Genomic DNA, 15,971 nt, shown 5'->3' with positions numbered 1-15,971 from the left:
TATTGGTGGTTTTGACCTGACCTCTGATTTCATTGATTTGGAGACTCTTCGGTGTGAAAATTCACACTCAAATGTAGACCAAAAGGTCTTTAACTTATGTCTGAGAATTTCCTGGGGCATTGAGAAATTGTTTATAAAGCCCATGTTTATAAAGCAAATTTTCCCAGAGGTAGTGCTTGACTCTCTCAATCTTCTTGACTCCAAGGCTGGCCCTTTATCCACTAAAGTATAGTGGACAAATCCTTTTATTAAGGGGATTTGTTCTGTGAAGTTTGGATTCAGTCAAAGGGCCGCTCTTGAGGACTGCAGATTCCTCACGCCTGCAATATACCATATTGTTTCTTGAAAGTTATTAAACAATATTAATCACTCGGGTTTTACCCATTACAATGTATGGCATATAACCTAGGAATTTACTGCTCCTTGACAATGCTTCTCCTTGAGCCCTGACTGTACTGCATATCATGATGCAGAGATTTCAAACTTTTTTCTTTTCACTCTGATAGCAGTAAACTTAGTGTCTTACTGCACCAAAAAGATAGGGAACATCTGATGTGGGCTCCCATATCTCTCCTCTGTCTTTTTTCAGAATTTCTTAGCATAATCATCTACTCTTCTAGTCACAGAATAAGTGGTATCGTCGTTCTTCACTAAAGCTAATCCCTCTGTCTTAGTCTTTTGCCTCTTATAGGCCCTCTACTAGTCATCTTTCCTTTACTACAAGTTACTTCCTATTTGTTTCTGAACATTCTCACGTTTTCTCTTCTTTCTCTTTTAACACCTGTCGCATTCATTCTCTTAAACTTGTTGAAATAATTTGGTCATACCTGATACCTCTACTTCCTCACTACCTGTTCTCCTTCAGCATGTTGGCTTCTCTGCTCTATCATCATACTGAAACTGCTCTGTCAAAGGTCAGCGACCTCCTAATTCCCAAGCCTATTGATCTTTTTTTTTTTTCCCAGTTTTTATCCTCTTTGACCACTATGAATTTTTGACACCATTGATACAGAGAATTAGTATGGAATAGTACAAAGAGTGCTGGACTTGGAGTTGGTAAGGCCTAGGTTCAAATCCCACCACAGACATTCAGTAACTCTCTGAGCTTTGGCTAGTCACTTAACCTTTCTAGGCCTCAGCTTTCTCATCTGTAAAATGGGCATGATAATAAATCACCTATCTTGCAGTATTGTGAGTATTAAGTAAGAATATGTAAAGTGATTTGCAAACTTTAAAGTACTGTATAACTGTTAGCTATTAATTCAATTTTATTTTATATTCAGTTTTGAATTCTCATCCTCCTACCTCCTTCTCTCCCACCCATTGAGAAGACAAGAAAAACAAAAACCATTACAAGTAATTATATCGTGCAAAATAGTTTCCCAAATTATCCCTGTCCAAAAAAAGAAAGAAAAATAAAAGAAAATACACTTCAGTTTTTACTCTGAACCCATAAGGTTGTATATAGCTTTTTTCATCATGAGTTCTTGGTGTTGTGGTTAGTCTTTGTGTTGATCAGAGTTGCCAAATCTTTCAAAGTTTTTCAAAATCTTTCAGATCTTTACAGTATTGTTTTTATTGCATAAATTATCCTCTTGGTTCTACTCACTTCACTCTGCATCAGTTCATACAAGTCTTCCAGGTTTTTCTGAAACCATTTCCTTCATCATTTCTTTCAGCACAATAGTATTCCATCCTATTCACCTATCATAATTTGTTCAGCCATTTCCCAATTGATGGGCATTGTAGGGACACTTTTTTTGTGTCCCTAATCCATAGCATAGTGCCTGGCACAAAAGAGTACTTAATAAATGTTTGTTGACTTGATTTTCTACCTCTTCCTTCTGGACTTTGCTGGTTTGTATACAGAAACACTGATGATTTATGTGGATTTATTTTATCTTTCAGTCCTGCTGAAGTTTTTCTTGCTTGATGTTAATATTCCAGAAATTAATTGAATAATCTCTGTGGGCGCATCTACCAAAGATATTTGCCAAAGAACATGTGTGGAAAATACCTTGTTGGAGGTGAAAGCATTTAAGACTCTGTTTGCTCTACTGAACCCAGTGGTTTTTAATCATTCGTAAATGATAAGCACAGAATGTTCTTCTAGTCCTTATGCCTGTCAATAAATTGTGTGACTCTTAATGTCTAGTCTTTTGTAGAAAAGAGTCTCTGAAAACTTCCCTGTTTTCTTCTCATGTTTTTATCAAGGATATCCTTTATATACATGCATAGATCATGCTCTGAAGGATTTTACAGAAAAAAGCGTAAGCATGTGAAATTTTCCAGTTAAGATGGTAGATCTTACATACCCCTCAAAAAACAATAGCAGAAATACCGAAAAAGGATGGTATATGGCTAAAAATAGACCAAAGTAAAATACAAAATAGATCTATGCCAGTACCATGAAAAATCATGGAGCAACTAACTGAAAGAGCTAAAATACCTGAAGTGACAGAGATGAAAAAAAGACTCAACACAAGATTCTGAGAGATATTCTCATATGGGTTAAAGAAGTTAAGCAAAAATAGCACTTGTAAGACGTAAGAGAAGATAAAAGAATCTGTAGAAAATTAAATGATTATAGAGGAATTAAAGTTAAAACTAAAAGATGATTTAAAAGATTGGAAGGAAATAATGAAAAACAAAATTACCAAAATGGGAACTGTAATAGGAAACCGCTCCAAGTTATTGGAAGCAACCAAAAGCAGATTTTCTATAGCAAAAAGCAAATTAAAGAAAAAAATAGAAATGGAAAAAGTTTAGAAAATATTTTAATTATTGGATGAAAATGCAGATTTAAATATAGTATTATATCTTAGAGTCTTGGACGAATCCTAACATCTCAAAAATTTAGAAGAGGAAAAACTGAAAACCATGTTCCAGGGTAATCTTTTTTTTTTTTTTTTATAAGAGGCAATTGAGGTTAAGTGAATTCCGCAGGGTTAAACAGTTAGTAAGTATCTGAGGCCAGATTTGAACTTGGGTCCTTCTGACACCGTGGCTGGCATTCTATCCGCTGCATCACCTAGCTGCCATTTCTGGGAAGTTTTCAAGAAAGCTTTATACAATTAACAAAAGAACCCATACAAATGTAAAGAATCCAAAGGACCTCTACAAATCCCGAAGATTCAGCTTTCCTTTTATGTGTTATAGTTAAACTTTAATACTACAGTAACTAAAGGGAAAAAAAAAATCTAGCAAGTGAAAAGAAGATAGAAATAACATACTATGGTACTTCATCTGTGATCACAGTGTACTTTCTGAGGAAAACAAAGGGACAATTGGGCAAATTAGAATTTTATAGGTACAAAATTAAAGCAAGGGCCATGAATTCAGAATTATGCTTATTTATTTAGGCAAGAAATGGCTGCTGCTTGGGAAGCATTTATGCCTTAAAAAGGCCACAGAGATAGTCATGCTTTTCCTTTTCTTTTTAAATTCAATTTTATTTTATTTTCTGTTTTGAATTCTCTCATCCCTTCTCCTCCATCTATTGAGAAGGCAAGAAAAACAAAATCCATTGCAAATAAGTATCATTATGCAAAACAAAGTCCTACATTAGCCACATCAAGAAAGGGGGGGGGAATATGTTCTAATTTGTATTCTTGAGTCCTTCATTTCTCTATAGCATGTTTTATCATGAGTTCTTCGGAGTTCTGGTTAGTTGTTGTGTTGGTCAGAGTTACCAAGTCTTTCAGAGTTCATTATCTTTATATTATTGTTATTTAATTATTATATAATTGTTATATTATTGTTATCCTGGTTCCACTTACTTCACTTTGCATTAGTTTATGCAAGTCTTCTAGGTTTTTCTGAAACTATCCTCTTCATCATTTCTGACAGCACGGTGGTATTTCATCACATTCACATACTATAACCTACTTAGCCATTCTATTCATGGGCACACCCTCAGTTTCCAATTCTTTGCTACCACAAAAAGACCTGTTAATAAGTATTTTTGTTATATTGATCTTTTTTGTGTATAGACCTAGTAGTGCATTTTGCTGGGTGAAAGTTTAATAGCTTTTTGGGCATAGTTCCAAATTGTGTTCTGAATAGTTGAACAAGTTCACAGCTCCGACAGTATATTACTGTATACATAGTACTGTACCATTTTCCCATAACCCTTCCAGCAGTTGTTATTTTCCTTCATCTTAGCCAATCTGAGTGTGAGGTGGTACCTCAGAGTTGTTTGAATTTTCATGAAGTAATTTGCATAATTGCTAGTTAATTAGAGCATTTTTTGATATGATTATTGACAACTTTGATTTCTTTGTCTGAGAACTTATTTCACATCCTTGATCCTTGACCATTTATCATTTGGAGAATGGAAAGCCATTCTTTTCGAGCAAGTATTTTAACAAGAACCAAATTTCTAAGTCAAAAGTAACTAGTACTAAAAATAATTCATGCTTCTCAAATCATGATAAAACCAGTTATTAACTAAATGTGAGCATCTTCAGAGTTTGACTGAACCACAAAATATTTCTTTTGAATGTTGTAGGTAAAACATGAGCAAAATGGAAAAATAGCAGGGAGAAGGAAGTATGAAAGCATGGTAATCATGAAGTGAATTTTCTAATTTCTTTAAAAATATATTATTTATTCTTTTTAAAGCATTCTATTCTTTTTAAATTTTGAGTTCCAAATTCTCTTCTTCTCTACCACCCCCACCCCCACTCACTGAGAAAGTGAGTAAAATGATAGCATTATACATGTGAAATATTGCAAAACATTTTCATATTAGCCATATTTTTTAGAAAAGCAAGAAAAATAAAGAAAGTGAGAAAATTATGCTTTAGTTTTCGCTCAGTTCTCTTTCTACAAGTGGATAGCATTTTTTCATCATGAGTTCTTTGGAATTATCTTGGATCATTGTTTTGGTCAGAGTAGTCAAGTCTTTCATAGTTGATCATCATCTTAACTGTGTTGTAATGTGCAACTGTTACTGTGCACAATGATCTCCTGGTTCTTCTCACTTCACTTTGCATCAGTTCATATAGTCCTGCTATGTTTTTTTCTGAAACCACCCCCCTTGTTATTTCCCACAGCATGATAGCATTCTATCACAATCCTATGCCACAGCTGCCATTCCCCAAGTGATGAGCATCCCCTCATAATTTCCAGTTCTTTTCCACCATGAAAATTGCTTCTAGAAATATTTTTGTACATATAGGACCTTTTCCTTTTTCTTTGATCTCTTTGGGGTACAGACATAGTAGTGGTATTGCTGGGTCAAAGAGTATACATAGTTTTATAGTTCTTTGGGCCTACTTCCAAATTGTTCTCCAGCAGTTCATTAGTATATCTATTTTTCCCTCATCCCCTCTAGCATTTGTCATTTCTGAGTCAACCTCAGAGTTATTTTAATTTGCCTTTCTCTAATTGATAGTAACTTATTCTTCATATGATTATAGATAGCTATATCCTTTGACCATTTATTAGTTGGGGAGTGGTTCTCACTTTTATAGATTTGACTCAATTCTGTACTCAGTATATGTTAGAGAAATGAGGCCTTTATCAGAGAAAGTTGCTGTATAATTTTGTGATATTGCTTTATTGTCTATGGTACCTTTCAGCAAAATGTAGTTTCCATGATTATCCCTTTTAATTAGGTCTCGTTTTGCTTCTGCTTTGTATGATTTCATGATTGCTTTCCCTGTCCTTTATTTCTTTTAAGGTTCAGCTGAAGCATATTAGATTCTGCTCCAGCCCTTTGTTTTAACTCTGTGTGTGTCTTTTTGTTTCAAATGTGACTCTTGTAAACAACATATTGTTGGATTCTGGTTTCTAATTCATTCTGCTGTCCACTTCAGTTTTATGGGTGAGCTCATCCCATTTACAGTCATAGTTATGATTACTGTGTCTTTCCCTCCATCTCATTTTCTTCTGTTTCTTCTTCTCTCTCTCTTTTTTGTCCTGTCCCTCCTCAAAAGTTTATTTTCCTCTTAACCACTGCTTCTGTCCCACCCCCCCCGCACCCCTGCTCCCACTTCTTTTTTAGCCCTTCCATTCTTATTTCCCTACTGGGTAAATTACATTTCTGTACACAACTGAATTTGTATATAATTCTTCTCTCTTTGAACCAATCCATATGAGAGTGAGGTTCAAGCATGAATTTTCTAATTTTTGATAAAACTCTGTTCCATTTGAAGCTAGAAACCTAACTAAACAGCTGATTATCTAAGAGAGAGGAATTTTGTTGTTTGGGTTAATAACATTACAAGAAAAATAAGAAAATTTTTATTCTTTTCTATTAAATATTGAAGAAAGAATGATGGAAGAAATGGCACGTAACAAGTTACAATGATAAATGTTAATGGTTTGAACTCTCTAATAAAAGGAAAAAAGGATTATATACTGGATTAAAAAGCAGAATTGCTATTTACAGAAGCACATTTGATCTAGAAAGATTTAAATAGATTAAAAATTAAAGTATAGCCTGTATTGTCAGATCATGAGAAACTGAAATAGGAAAGGGAAGAGGGGAAGAAGCATTTATTAAGTGCCAACTACATGCCAGCCACAGTGTGCCAAGCACTTTACAAATATTATCTCATTTGATTCTTACAAAAACCCTGTGAAATAGGTCCTGTTACTATCTACATTTTACAGTTGACGAAATTGAGGCAAACAGTTTAAGTCCCTTACCCAAGATCAGTAAGTATCTGTGGTGGAACTTGAACTCAGGTCTTCTTGACTCCAGGCCTAGCTTTTTATCCAGTGAGACACCCTGAATCTTAGGGTTACCTACTGCTGATGATTTTGGGCAAAGTTAAATTCAAGCTTGAAAACATTATAGAAAAGGATAACAAACAAGATATTGCACTAGAACTTTTTATTTAAGATGGAGCATATCAGTTTGAAATATATTATTCAGTTGTTTTAGTCATATCTGGCTCTTCTTGATTCCACTTGGGATTTTCTTGGCAGAGATACTGGAGTGGCTTGCCATTTCCTTTTCCAGCTCATTTTACAGACGAGGAGACTGAGGCAAACAGGGTTAAATGACTTGCCCAGGGACACACAGCTAGTGTCTGAGGCTGGATTTGAACTCAGGTCTTTCTGATTCCAGGGCGGCTGCTTTCTCCATTCTGCCACCTAACTGCCCCAATTTAAAAAAAAAATATGTCTTTAATAATTTGTGTAAGGGAAAAATAGCTATAAAATTTAATAGTGGGAAATTTTGCTGTACCTCATCAGAACATGGTAAATAGCAGAGAAAGAGAAATAAGAAAAATACAGACCAATAACACATTAAACAACCTAAATCTGATAGATAAATGGAGAGAACTTAATGGGAAAAGCAAAATATTCATTTTTTGGGAGCACAGTGAAAGTTTTTATATGAGACTTATTTAAAAAATAGATTATGTTGGCACCCAAAGAAGTTTTGTATATACATATATATAACTATGTATAAAAGATAAGCTATATGAGATTATGTATACACACACACATATACATATTATATACACACACACACACACACACACACACATATATATATAATATATATGGTATAAGTAAATGTATAAGAAGAGGGTTTAACAACAACAAACAATTATTAAGTATATATCATGTGCCAGTCACAAAGAAACATTTTTCTTCCAAGGACAAACTGCACATGACTTAACACTGGCAAGTGTTAGAGGATTGAACTGGAAATTTTTTTTTATATATTTTTTCTTTTTTTTTTTAATTTATTTAACATATTTAGTTTTCAGCATTGATTTTCACAAAAGTTTGAATTACAAATTTTTTCCCTCTTTCTACCCTCCCCCCACTCCAAGATGGTATATATTCTGGTTGCCCCATTCCCCAGTCAGCCCTCCCATCTGTCACCCCACTCCCCTCCCATCCCCCTTTCCCTTCTTCTCTTGTAGGGCAAGATAAATTTCTATGCCCCATTGCCTGTGTATCTTATTTCCTTATTTTGGATTTGACCTGAGGAGGGAATACCATACACACTCAATTGGGTATCTTACCCCACAGGAAAGAAGGAGGAAGAAGATAAAAAGGGGATGATAGAAGGGAGGGCAGGCAGGGGGGAGGAGGTAATCAAAAACAAACACTTTCGAAAAAGGACAGGGTCAAGGGAGAAAATTCAATAAAGGGGGATAGGTTAGGAAGGAGCAAAACATAGTTAATCTTTCACAACATGAGTATTGTGGAAGGGTTTTACATAATGATACGCATGTGGCCTATGTTGAATTGCTTGCCTTCTTAGGGAGGGTGGGTGGGGAGGGAAGAGGGGAGAGAATTTGGAACTCAAAGTTTTAAAAATAGACGTTCGAAAACAACAACAACAAAGAAAAGTTTTTTCATGCAACTAGGAAATAAGATATATGTTTACACACACACACACACATATATATGCATATATATATATATATATGCATATTCCTTTCAGCTACTATGATATTGAGGTCTCATGAATCATACACATCATCTTTCTATGTAGGAATGTAAGAAAAACAGTTAAACTTTAGTAAGTCCCTTATGATTTCTCTTTCTTGTTTACCTTTTCATGCTTCTCTTGATTCTTGTGTTTGAAAGTCAAATTTTCTATTCAGCTCTGGTCTTTTCACTGAGAAGGCTTGAAAGTCCTCTATTTTATTGAAAATCCATATTTTGCCTTGGAGCATGATACTCAGTTTTGCTGGGTAGGTGATTCTTGGTTTTAATCCTAGCTCCATTGACCTCCGGAATATCGTATTCCAAGCCCTTCGGTCCCTTAATGCGGAAGCTGCCAGATCCTGTATTATCTTGATTGTTTTTCCACAATATTCAAATTGTTTCTTTCTGGCTGCTTGCAGTATTTTCTCCTTGACCTGGGAGCTCTGGAATTTGGTGACAATGTTCCTAGGAGTTTTCTTTTTGGGATCTATTTGAGGAGGCGATCTGTGGATTCTTTTAATTTCTATTTTACCCTCTGGCTCTAGAATATCAGGGCAGTTCTCCTTGATAATTTCTTGAAAGATGATATCTAGGCTCTTTTTTTGATCATGGCTTTCAGGTAGTCCAATAATTTTAAAATTCTCTCTCCTGGATCTATTTTCTAGGTTTTTCCAATGAGATATTTTACATTGTCTTCCATTTTTTCATTCCTTTGGTTCTGTTTTATAATGTCTTGATTTCTCATAAAGTCACTAGCTTCTACTTGCTCCAGTCTCATTTTTAAGATAGTATTTTCTTCAGTGGTCTTTTGGACCTCCTTTTCCATTTGGCTAATTCTGCCTTTCAGGGCATTCTTCTCCTCATTGGCTTTTTGGAGCTCTTTTGATGTTTGAGTTAGTCTATTTTTTAAAGTGTTGTTTTCTTCAATATTTTTTCAGTATTTTTTTGGGTCTCCTTTAGCAAGTCATTGACTTGTTTTTCATGGTTTTCTCGCATCCCTCTCATTTCTTTTCCCAATTTTTCCTCTACTTCTCTAACTTGCTTTTCCAAATCCTTTTTGAGCTCTTCCATGGCCTGAGACCAGTTCATGTTTTTCTTGGAGGCTTTTGGTGTAGGCTCTTGGACTTTGTTGACTTCTTCTGGCTGTATGTTTTGGTCTTCTTTGTCACCAAAGATTACAAAGTCTGAGACTGAATCTGGGTGTGTTTTCGCTTCCTGGCAATGTTCCCAGCCAACTTATTTGACCCTTGAGTTTTTCGTCGGGGTATGACTGCTTGTAGAGCAAAGAGTACTTTGTTCCAAGCTTGAGGGGATGCACCGTTGATGTCAGAGCTATTTCTATACAGCCAGCTCTGCCACCCCAGCACTCCTCCTTCCTCAAGAACCACCAACCTGGACCTGATGCAAATCTTCAGCAGGCCCTTCACTCCTGCTCTGATCCACCACTTAATTCCTCCCACCAGGTGGGCCTGGGGCCGGAAGTAACTGCAGCTGTAGTTCTGTAGCTGCACCTCCCCTGCTGCCCTTGCTGCCCCTGCGGCGGTGGCCGAACTGTGAACTCTGTCCCCTGCAGCTTTTCCCACGAACCTTCTCTGTTGTCTTTGGTGTTTGCAGGTTGAGAAGTCTGGTAACTGCCACAGCTCACTGATTCAGGGTGCTAGGGCCTGTCCTGCCTGGCTCCTGGTCTGGTTGGTCCTGCTGCCTCCCACGCTGAGCTCTGCTCCCCTCCACTCCATGCGCGATAGACCTCATCCAGCGACCACCCAGGCTGTCCTGGGCTGGATCCCTGCTTCCCTCTGCTATTTTGTGGGTTCTGCAGTTCTAGAATTTGTTCAGAGCCATTTTTTATAGGTTTTTGGAGGGATGTGGTGGGGAGCTCACGCAAGTCCCTGCTTTCCAGCCGCCATCTTGGCTCCACCCCCGGAAGTCTGAACTGGAAATTAAAACACTATTCCTGTGCACAAATTAAGAGACCAGAATCTGCTTATTTCTGTAGGCTAATCAAGTGAAAGCCGTTTCTCTTAAATTTTTAAGAGAAGCTTAATATTTTTTTATTAGCATGGAAATAAAAAAAAAACTCCAATTGTGATATTTCATTTGGTACCAGTTGTAGTTATGTTGAAGAAGTTGAACACTTACTTGCATTATAGTTTTTTGTTTCTTCATTGATTTTTTTAAATTTATTTTTTTCCCATGAAATTAAAAAATCCCTTGGATTTTTGTCTTTTTTTTTGAGAAGGGGAATCTTATAAAACTTCAGGAGAACATTAAAAATATAATATCCTGCTTCCAATTTTTTTCTTCTTTTTTGCCTTTCTTATATTGCCTAGCATTTTAAGCTCTTTTTTAGTATTTTATTTTTCCCCAGTTACGCATTAAAAACAATTTTTGACATACATTTTTAAAACGTTGAGTTCCAAATTCACTCCCTTCCTCCCTCCCCCAATGAGAAGACAAACAATTCAATATAGATTATACACGTGTAGTCATGCAAAACATAACCCTAATAGTCTGACGTTGTGAAGGAAAACATAAAACAAAAAAAAAGCCTTAAGAAAAATAAAGTTTAAAAAAGTGTGCTTCAGTCTGTATTCAGACGCCATCAGTTCTTTCTCTGGGGATGGATAACATTTTTCATCATAAGTCCTTCAAGAGTTGTCTTGGATGGTTGTATTGCTAAGAATAGCTAAATCATTCACAGCTGATCATCTTACAGTATTGCTGTTACTTTGTACACACAGTACATTTCACTTTGCATCAGCTGATGCAAGTCTTTCTAGGTTTCTCTGAGAGCATCCTGTTCATCATTTCTTTTTTTTGTTTGTTTTGTTTTTTGGCAGGGCAATTGGGGTTAAGTGACTTGCCCAAGGTCACATAGCTAGTATATGTGTCAAGTGTCTGAGGCCGGATTTGAATTCAGGTCCTCCTGACTCCAGGGCCAGTGCTCTACTCACTGTGCCACCTAGCTGCCCCTAATCATTTCTTATAACACAATAGTATTCCATCGTAATCACATACCACTTATTCCCCGATTGATGGGCTTCCCCTCAACTTCTTTTTTTTTTTTTTTTTTTGAGAAGCAAAAAAGGCGAGCATGTAGTGCGCCTCGATCTGTATTCAAACTTCACAGTTCTTTGTCTGGATGAAGATAGCATTCTTCATCGTGAGTCCCCTGGAGTTGTCCTTGCACCTTAGGTTGCTGAGAAGAGCGCAGTATGTCAGGGTTGGTCCTCACGGAATCCATATATCTGTGATTGTGTACAATGTTCTCCTGGCTCTGCTCCACTCACTCAGCATTATGTCGTGTAGGTTTTTCCAGGTTGTTACGAAGTCTGCATCATCCCCATTTCTTATGGCACAATAGTATTCCATCACCTTCATATACCACAGCTGGTTCAGCCATTCCCCAATTGATGGGCATCCCTTTGATTTCCAATTCTTGGCTACCACAAAAAGAGCTGCTATAAATAACCTTGTACATATGGGTCCTTTTCCTGCTTGCGTGATCTCTTTGGGATACAACCCTAGAAGTGGTATTGCTGGGTCAAAGGGTATGAACATTTCTATAGCCCTTTGGGCATAGTTCCAAACTGCTCTCCAAAATGGCTGGATCACCTCACAACTCCACCAGCAATGTAACAATGTTCCAATTTCCCCACATCCTTTCCAGCATTTATCATTTTCCTGTTTTGTTATTTTAGCCAATCTGACAGGAGGGATGTGGTATCTAAGAGTTGTTTTGATTTGCATTTCTCTAATCAGTAGTGATCCAGAGCATTTTTTCATATGCCTATAGATAGCTTTAATTTCTTCCTCTGAAAACTGCCTGTTCATATCCTTTGACCATTTCTCAATTGGGGAATGGCTTGTATTCCTATATATTTGGCTCAGCTCCCTGTATATTTTAGAAATGAGGCCTTTATCAGAGATACTAGTTGCAAAGATTTTCTCCCAATTTTCTGCTTCCCTCCTAATTCTTGTTGCATTGGCTTTTTTTGTACAAAAACATTTCAATTTGACATAATCAAAATTAACCATTTTGCATTTTGTAATGCTCTCTATCTCTTGTTGGGTCATGAATTCTTTACTTTTCCATAAATTTGATAAGTAATCTATTCCTTGCTTTCCCAAATTACTTATAGTATCAGCTTTTACTCCTAAATCATGAACCCATTTTGACTTTATTTTGGTATATGGTGTAAGATATTGGTCTATGCCCAGTTTTTGCCCTACCATTTTCCAATTTTCCCAACAGTTTTTGTGAAATAGTGAATTATTAGCCCAGAAGCTGGCCTCTTTGGGTTTATCAAAGAGTAGATTGCTAAACTTGTTGATTTCTTCTACTTGTGTACCTATCCTATTCCACTGATCCACACCCCTGTTTCTTAACCAGTACCAGGCAGTTTTGATGACTGCTGCCCTGTAGTACAGTTTAATATCTGGTATGGCTAAGCCACCTTCTCTAGTATGTCTTTTCATTAATATCCTAGATACTCTAGACCTCTTGTTTTTCCAAATGAATTTTGTTATTATTTTGTCTAGCTCAGTAAAAACTTTTTTTGGTAGTTCTGTTGGTATGGCACTGAATAGATAGATTAGTTTAGGTAAAATTGTCATTTTTATTATATTAGCTCGGCCTAACCATGAGCAACTGATATTTTTCCATTTATTTAGATCTGATTTTATTCGCGTGAAAAGTGTTTCATAGTTATCTTCATATAGGCCCTGGGTTTGTCTTGGCAAATAGACTCCCAAATATTTTATAGTGCCTTCAGTAACTTTGAATGGAATTTCTCTTTCTATCTCTTGCTGTTGGGCTTTGTCAGTAATGTATAGGAATGCTGAGGATTTATGTGGGTTTATTTTATATCCTGCAACTTTGCTAAAGTTGTTTATTATTTCAAGTAGTTTTTTACTTGATTCTCTAGGATTCTCTAGATAAATTCCCCTCAACTTCTAATTCCAATTTTCTTTTTTCTAGAACATGAAGATTATTGTATTAATCAAACAAGTTTGGTGGACTATTTTGCATTTGTGGGTTGAGATTTTGTTTCTATGACCTGTACATGAGCGTAATAGACCAAATTCTATTTTGTCATAGGCATGGGAATCATTGAACTTTAGTCAGTATCCTACAAAACATGTGGTATAGGGACTTAAAATGAATATATACCAACTGAAATAATCTGTGGCTTACATTCCTTTTTTTTTTAAATTTACATGGCACTTTATCATTTATAAAGAGCTTTCCTCACAACAATCATACTGACATTTTTAATAGAAGGGTTTTTTTTTTGGAGGGGGGAAGGCAGGGCAATTGGGGTTAAGTGACTTGCCCAAGGTCACACAGCTAGTAAGTGTGTCAAGTGTCTGAGCTGGATTTGAATTCAGGTCCTCCTGACCCCAGGGCCGGTGGCTCTACTCACTGCACCACTTAGCTGCCCTTTAATAGAAGTTTTAACCTCTGAATTTTACAGATGAGAAAAACCCAGATTTGATTCAGAGGGGTTGAGCATCTTGCTCATGGTCACACAGCTGATAAGTGACCCTGATGAGACTTATTCCCCCTTGAATGTTCTTATTCTGCTACACAACCCTGTCTCTCATATATAAATTTGGAAAATAAAAGTTATTATTTTTTCATTGTGAATGAAGTCAGACTGTGTGTGGCTTACGTTCTTTATATCATTGAATTATTGTTTCCATTCCAAGATCTGCATGTGTAAAATGCAAAAATTCTAAACAGTAGTCTATTGCCTCATTTCTTTCTCTGTTATCATAGTTCAATTGTAAATCACAAATTTAAATTTAAATAATGAAAAAAGATATATGGTTTGGTAATTGATATCTTCCCACTTATTTTTTTGATAATAGCACTGTCTGTGACCTTTAGCTTTCATTCCCTTTTGTCCATGTTTTCCCATGTGAATCAGGACTTCAGGTTCTGTTACTGGCTGTACTACTATCTCCTGGTATAATTTTGGGGAAGTCATATCACTGCCTGGGTATCCTAATTTGTAAGATAAGAGATTCGATGCTCTTTAACCCCCACCCCCCACATGCACTTTTTGTTCTGGTATAAATTTTTTCTTATTTTTAATGGGCTCTCAATAAATGTAGGTTATCTGTAGCTCTATTCCCTTTGTGCCTGGTAGCAGTTTACATTAACTAAATAAATTACCTTTGAAGTACCTCTGATAATTAACTTTGACATTATTGAACTATCCATTTTCTATGTCTTGTTTATTATATTTATGCTGGCTGCATCACAGGGTTGTTGTGAGTATCATGTGAAATAATGTTTGTCTCTCAAAAGCTTTGTAACTGTTCTATACAAACGTGAGTTTTTATCGTTAGTTATTTGGGTCTTTTATTTCCCTTCCCACTGCTTCCTTTATTGATGGACTTCCTTTGGTTTCTGCCATTTGTTCCAAGGATAGGTACCTTGTCATCAAGAGAGATGAATGTTGGGAAGTGAGCTTCTTGGCCCCAATTTAAAATGATCCCTTTGCTAGTAGATATTTGTTTGCCTTAGTCTGATGGAATTTTCAAACTTGGTTTGTTTCTTTGTTTTGCTGCTACATTATATAGAGTCTTGGAAGACTTTCTCTCTTTTCTTCTAGAAGGGCCGATGTGGTGTAACTCAGTGGGTAACAGCATGCAGCCAATTGACACCCTTATTTCTTTCCCAAAGACGGTGGCTCCAGACATCCTCTGGCATTTTCCAGGTAAGATTTGTTGTTCTTCTGTTGGTATGAAAACCTTACTGTTTGTGTCCAAATGTCATGTATTTATAGATTAGCCAACCAAATCCTGTGATGGGAATACCTCATGGGGCCCTTTTTAGACTTCTCTGATGCCAGCCAGCCCAGGACTCTTTCCTGTACTGTGGTGTCTTGGGTGGTGCTGTTAATAAATACCCCAGCCCTGGACCTTCCATCACCCAGCTCAGGAGACCGGGCTACAGTCTGATGACTTTAATATTACTATGAGGAATTCCTTCCAGATATTCAGTTGAGAATCCACTTTTCTGCTTCATCTCACTGTGGCAGCTGCTTAGGAGCTAAGATTTTAAAAGGGCAAGGAAATCTGAAAGTAATTCATTCTACATGAGAACTAGCTAAAACAAAACTTCACTTAGTGTGGTGTTCAGAGGTGGCAGGCTCCCTTCTGTGGAGGGTAAAATAGTCTTTTCTTCCGTGAGTCCTGGGTATTTATTTACAGTGAAGCCCTGGCATATCTGTAACTCACTGTCTTGCTACATTTTATAGGCAGTCATAGGATCCTAGAATCATAGATCCAGAGGTGGAAGAGGCCACAGAGGCCATTTAGTCCGGTCTCCTCTTTTTTGGACTATTTTTCTTTCCTTCCCTCCCTTCCTCTTTCCTCCGCTTTCCTTCCCGTTTCTCTCCTCCCCTCTCCCTTCTTACAGATAAGGAAACTGTAGCCTAAGGGGGTTAAGTGACTTGCCCAACTTTGCAGAGGCAGTAAGTGTCAGGTAGGATTGGAACCCAGGCCCTTGGGTGCTTTCCCTTGTTCCACACTGCCCCAGTTCCTCGCTTGCA

The 15,971-nt window shown here is 36.8% G+C and overlaps 1 protein-coding gene across 2 annotated transcripts in view; it reads left to right on the top strand.

The window, feature by feature from the left end:
- The window catches only part of LOC118843419 (ubiquinol-cytochrome-c reductase complex assembly factor 1), a 117,339-nt gene that overhangs the window by 12,914 nt on the left and 88,454 nt on the right, over positions 1 to 15,971 (top strand). The window contains exon 2 of one of the 2 annotated variants that reach the window (XM_036751059.1): positions 15,030 to 15,134. In XM_036751059.1, coding sequence (XP_036606954.1) covers positions 15,030 to 15,134 — 105 coding nt within the window. The remainder of the gene's footprint in view (positions 1 to 15,029; positions 15,135 to 15,971) is intronic. The other variant, XM_036751060.1, reaches the window with a different exon arrangement.

The sequence above is a fragment of the Trichosurus vulpecula genome, chromosome 3 (genome assembly GCF_011100635.1).
Source record: "Trichosurus vulpecula isolate mTriVul1 chromosome 3, mTriVul1.pri, whole genome shotgun sequence".
Taxonomy (NCBI): Eukaryota; Metazoa; Chordata; class Mammalia; order Diprotodontia; family Phalangeridae; genus Trichosurus; species Trichosurus vulpecula.
Note: the sequence above shows the minus strand (reverse complement) of the source record. Positions and strands in the feature narration are given on the sequence as shown.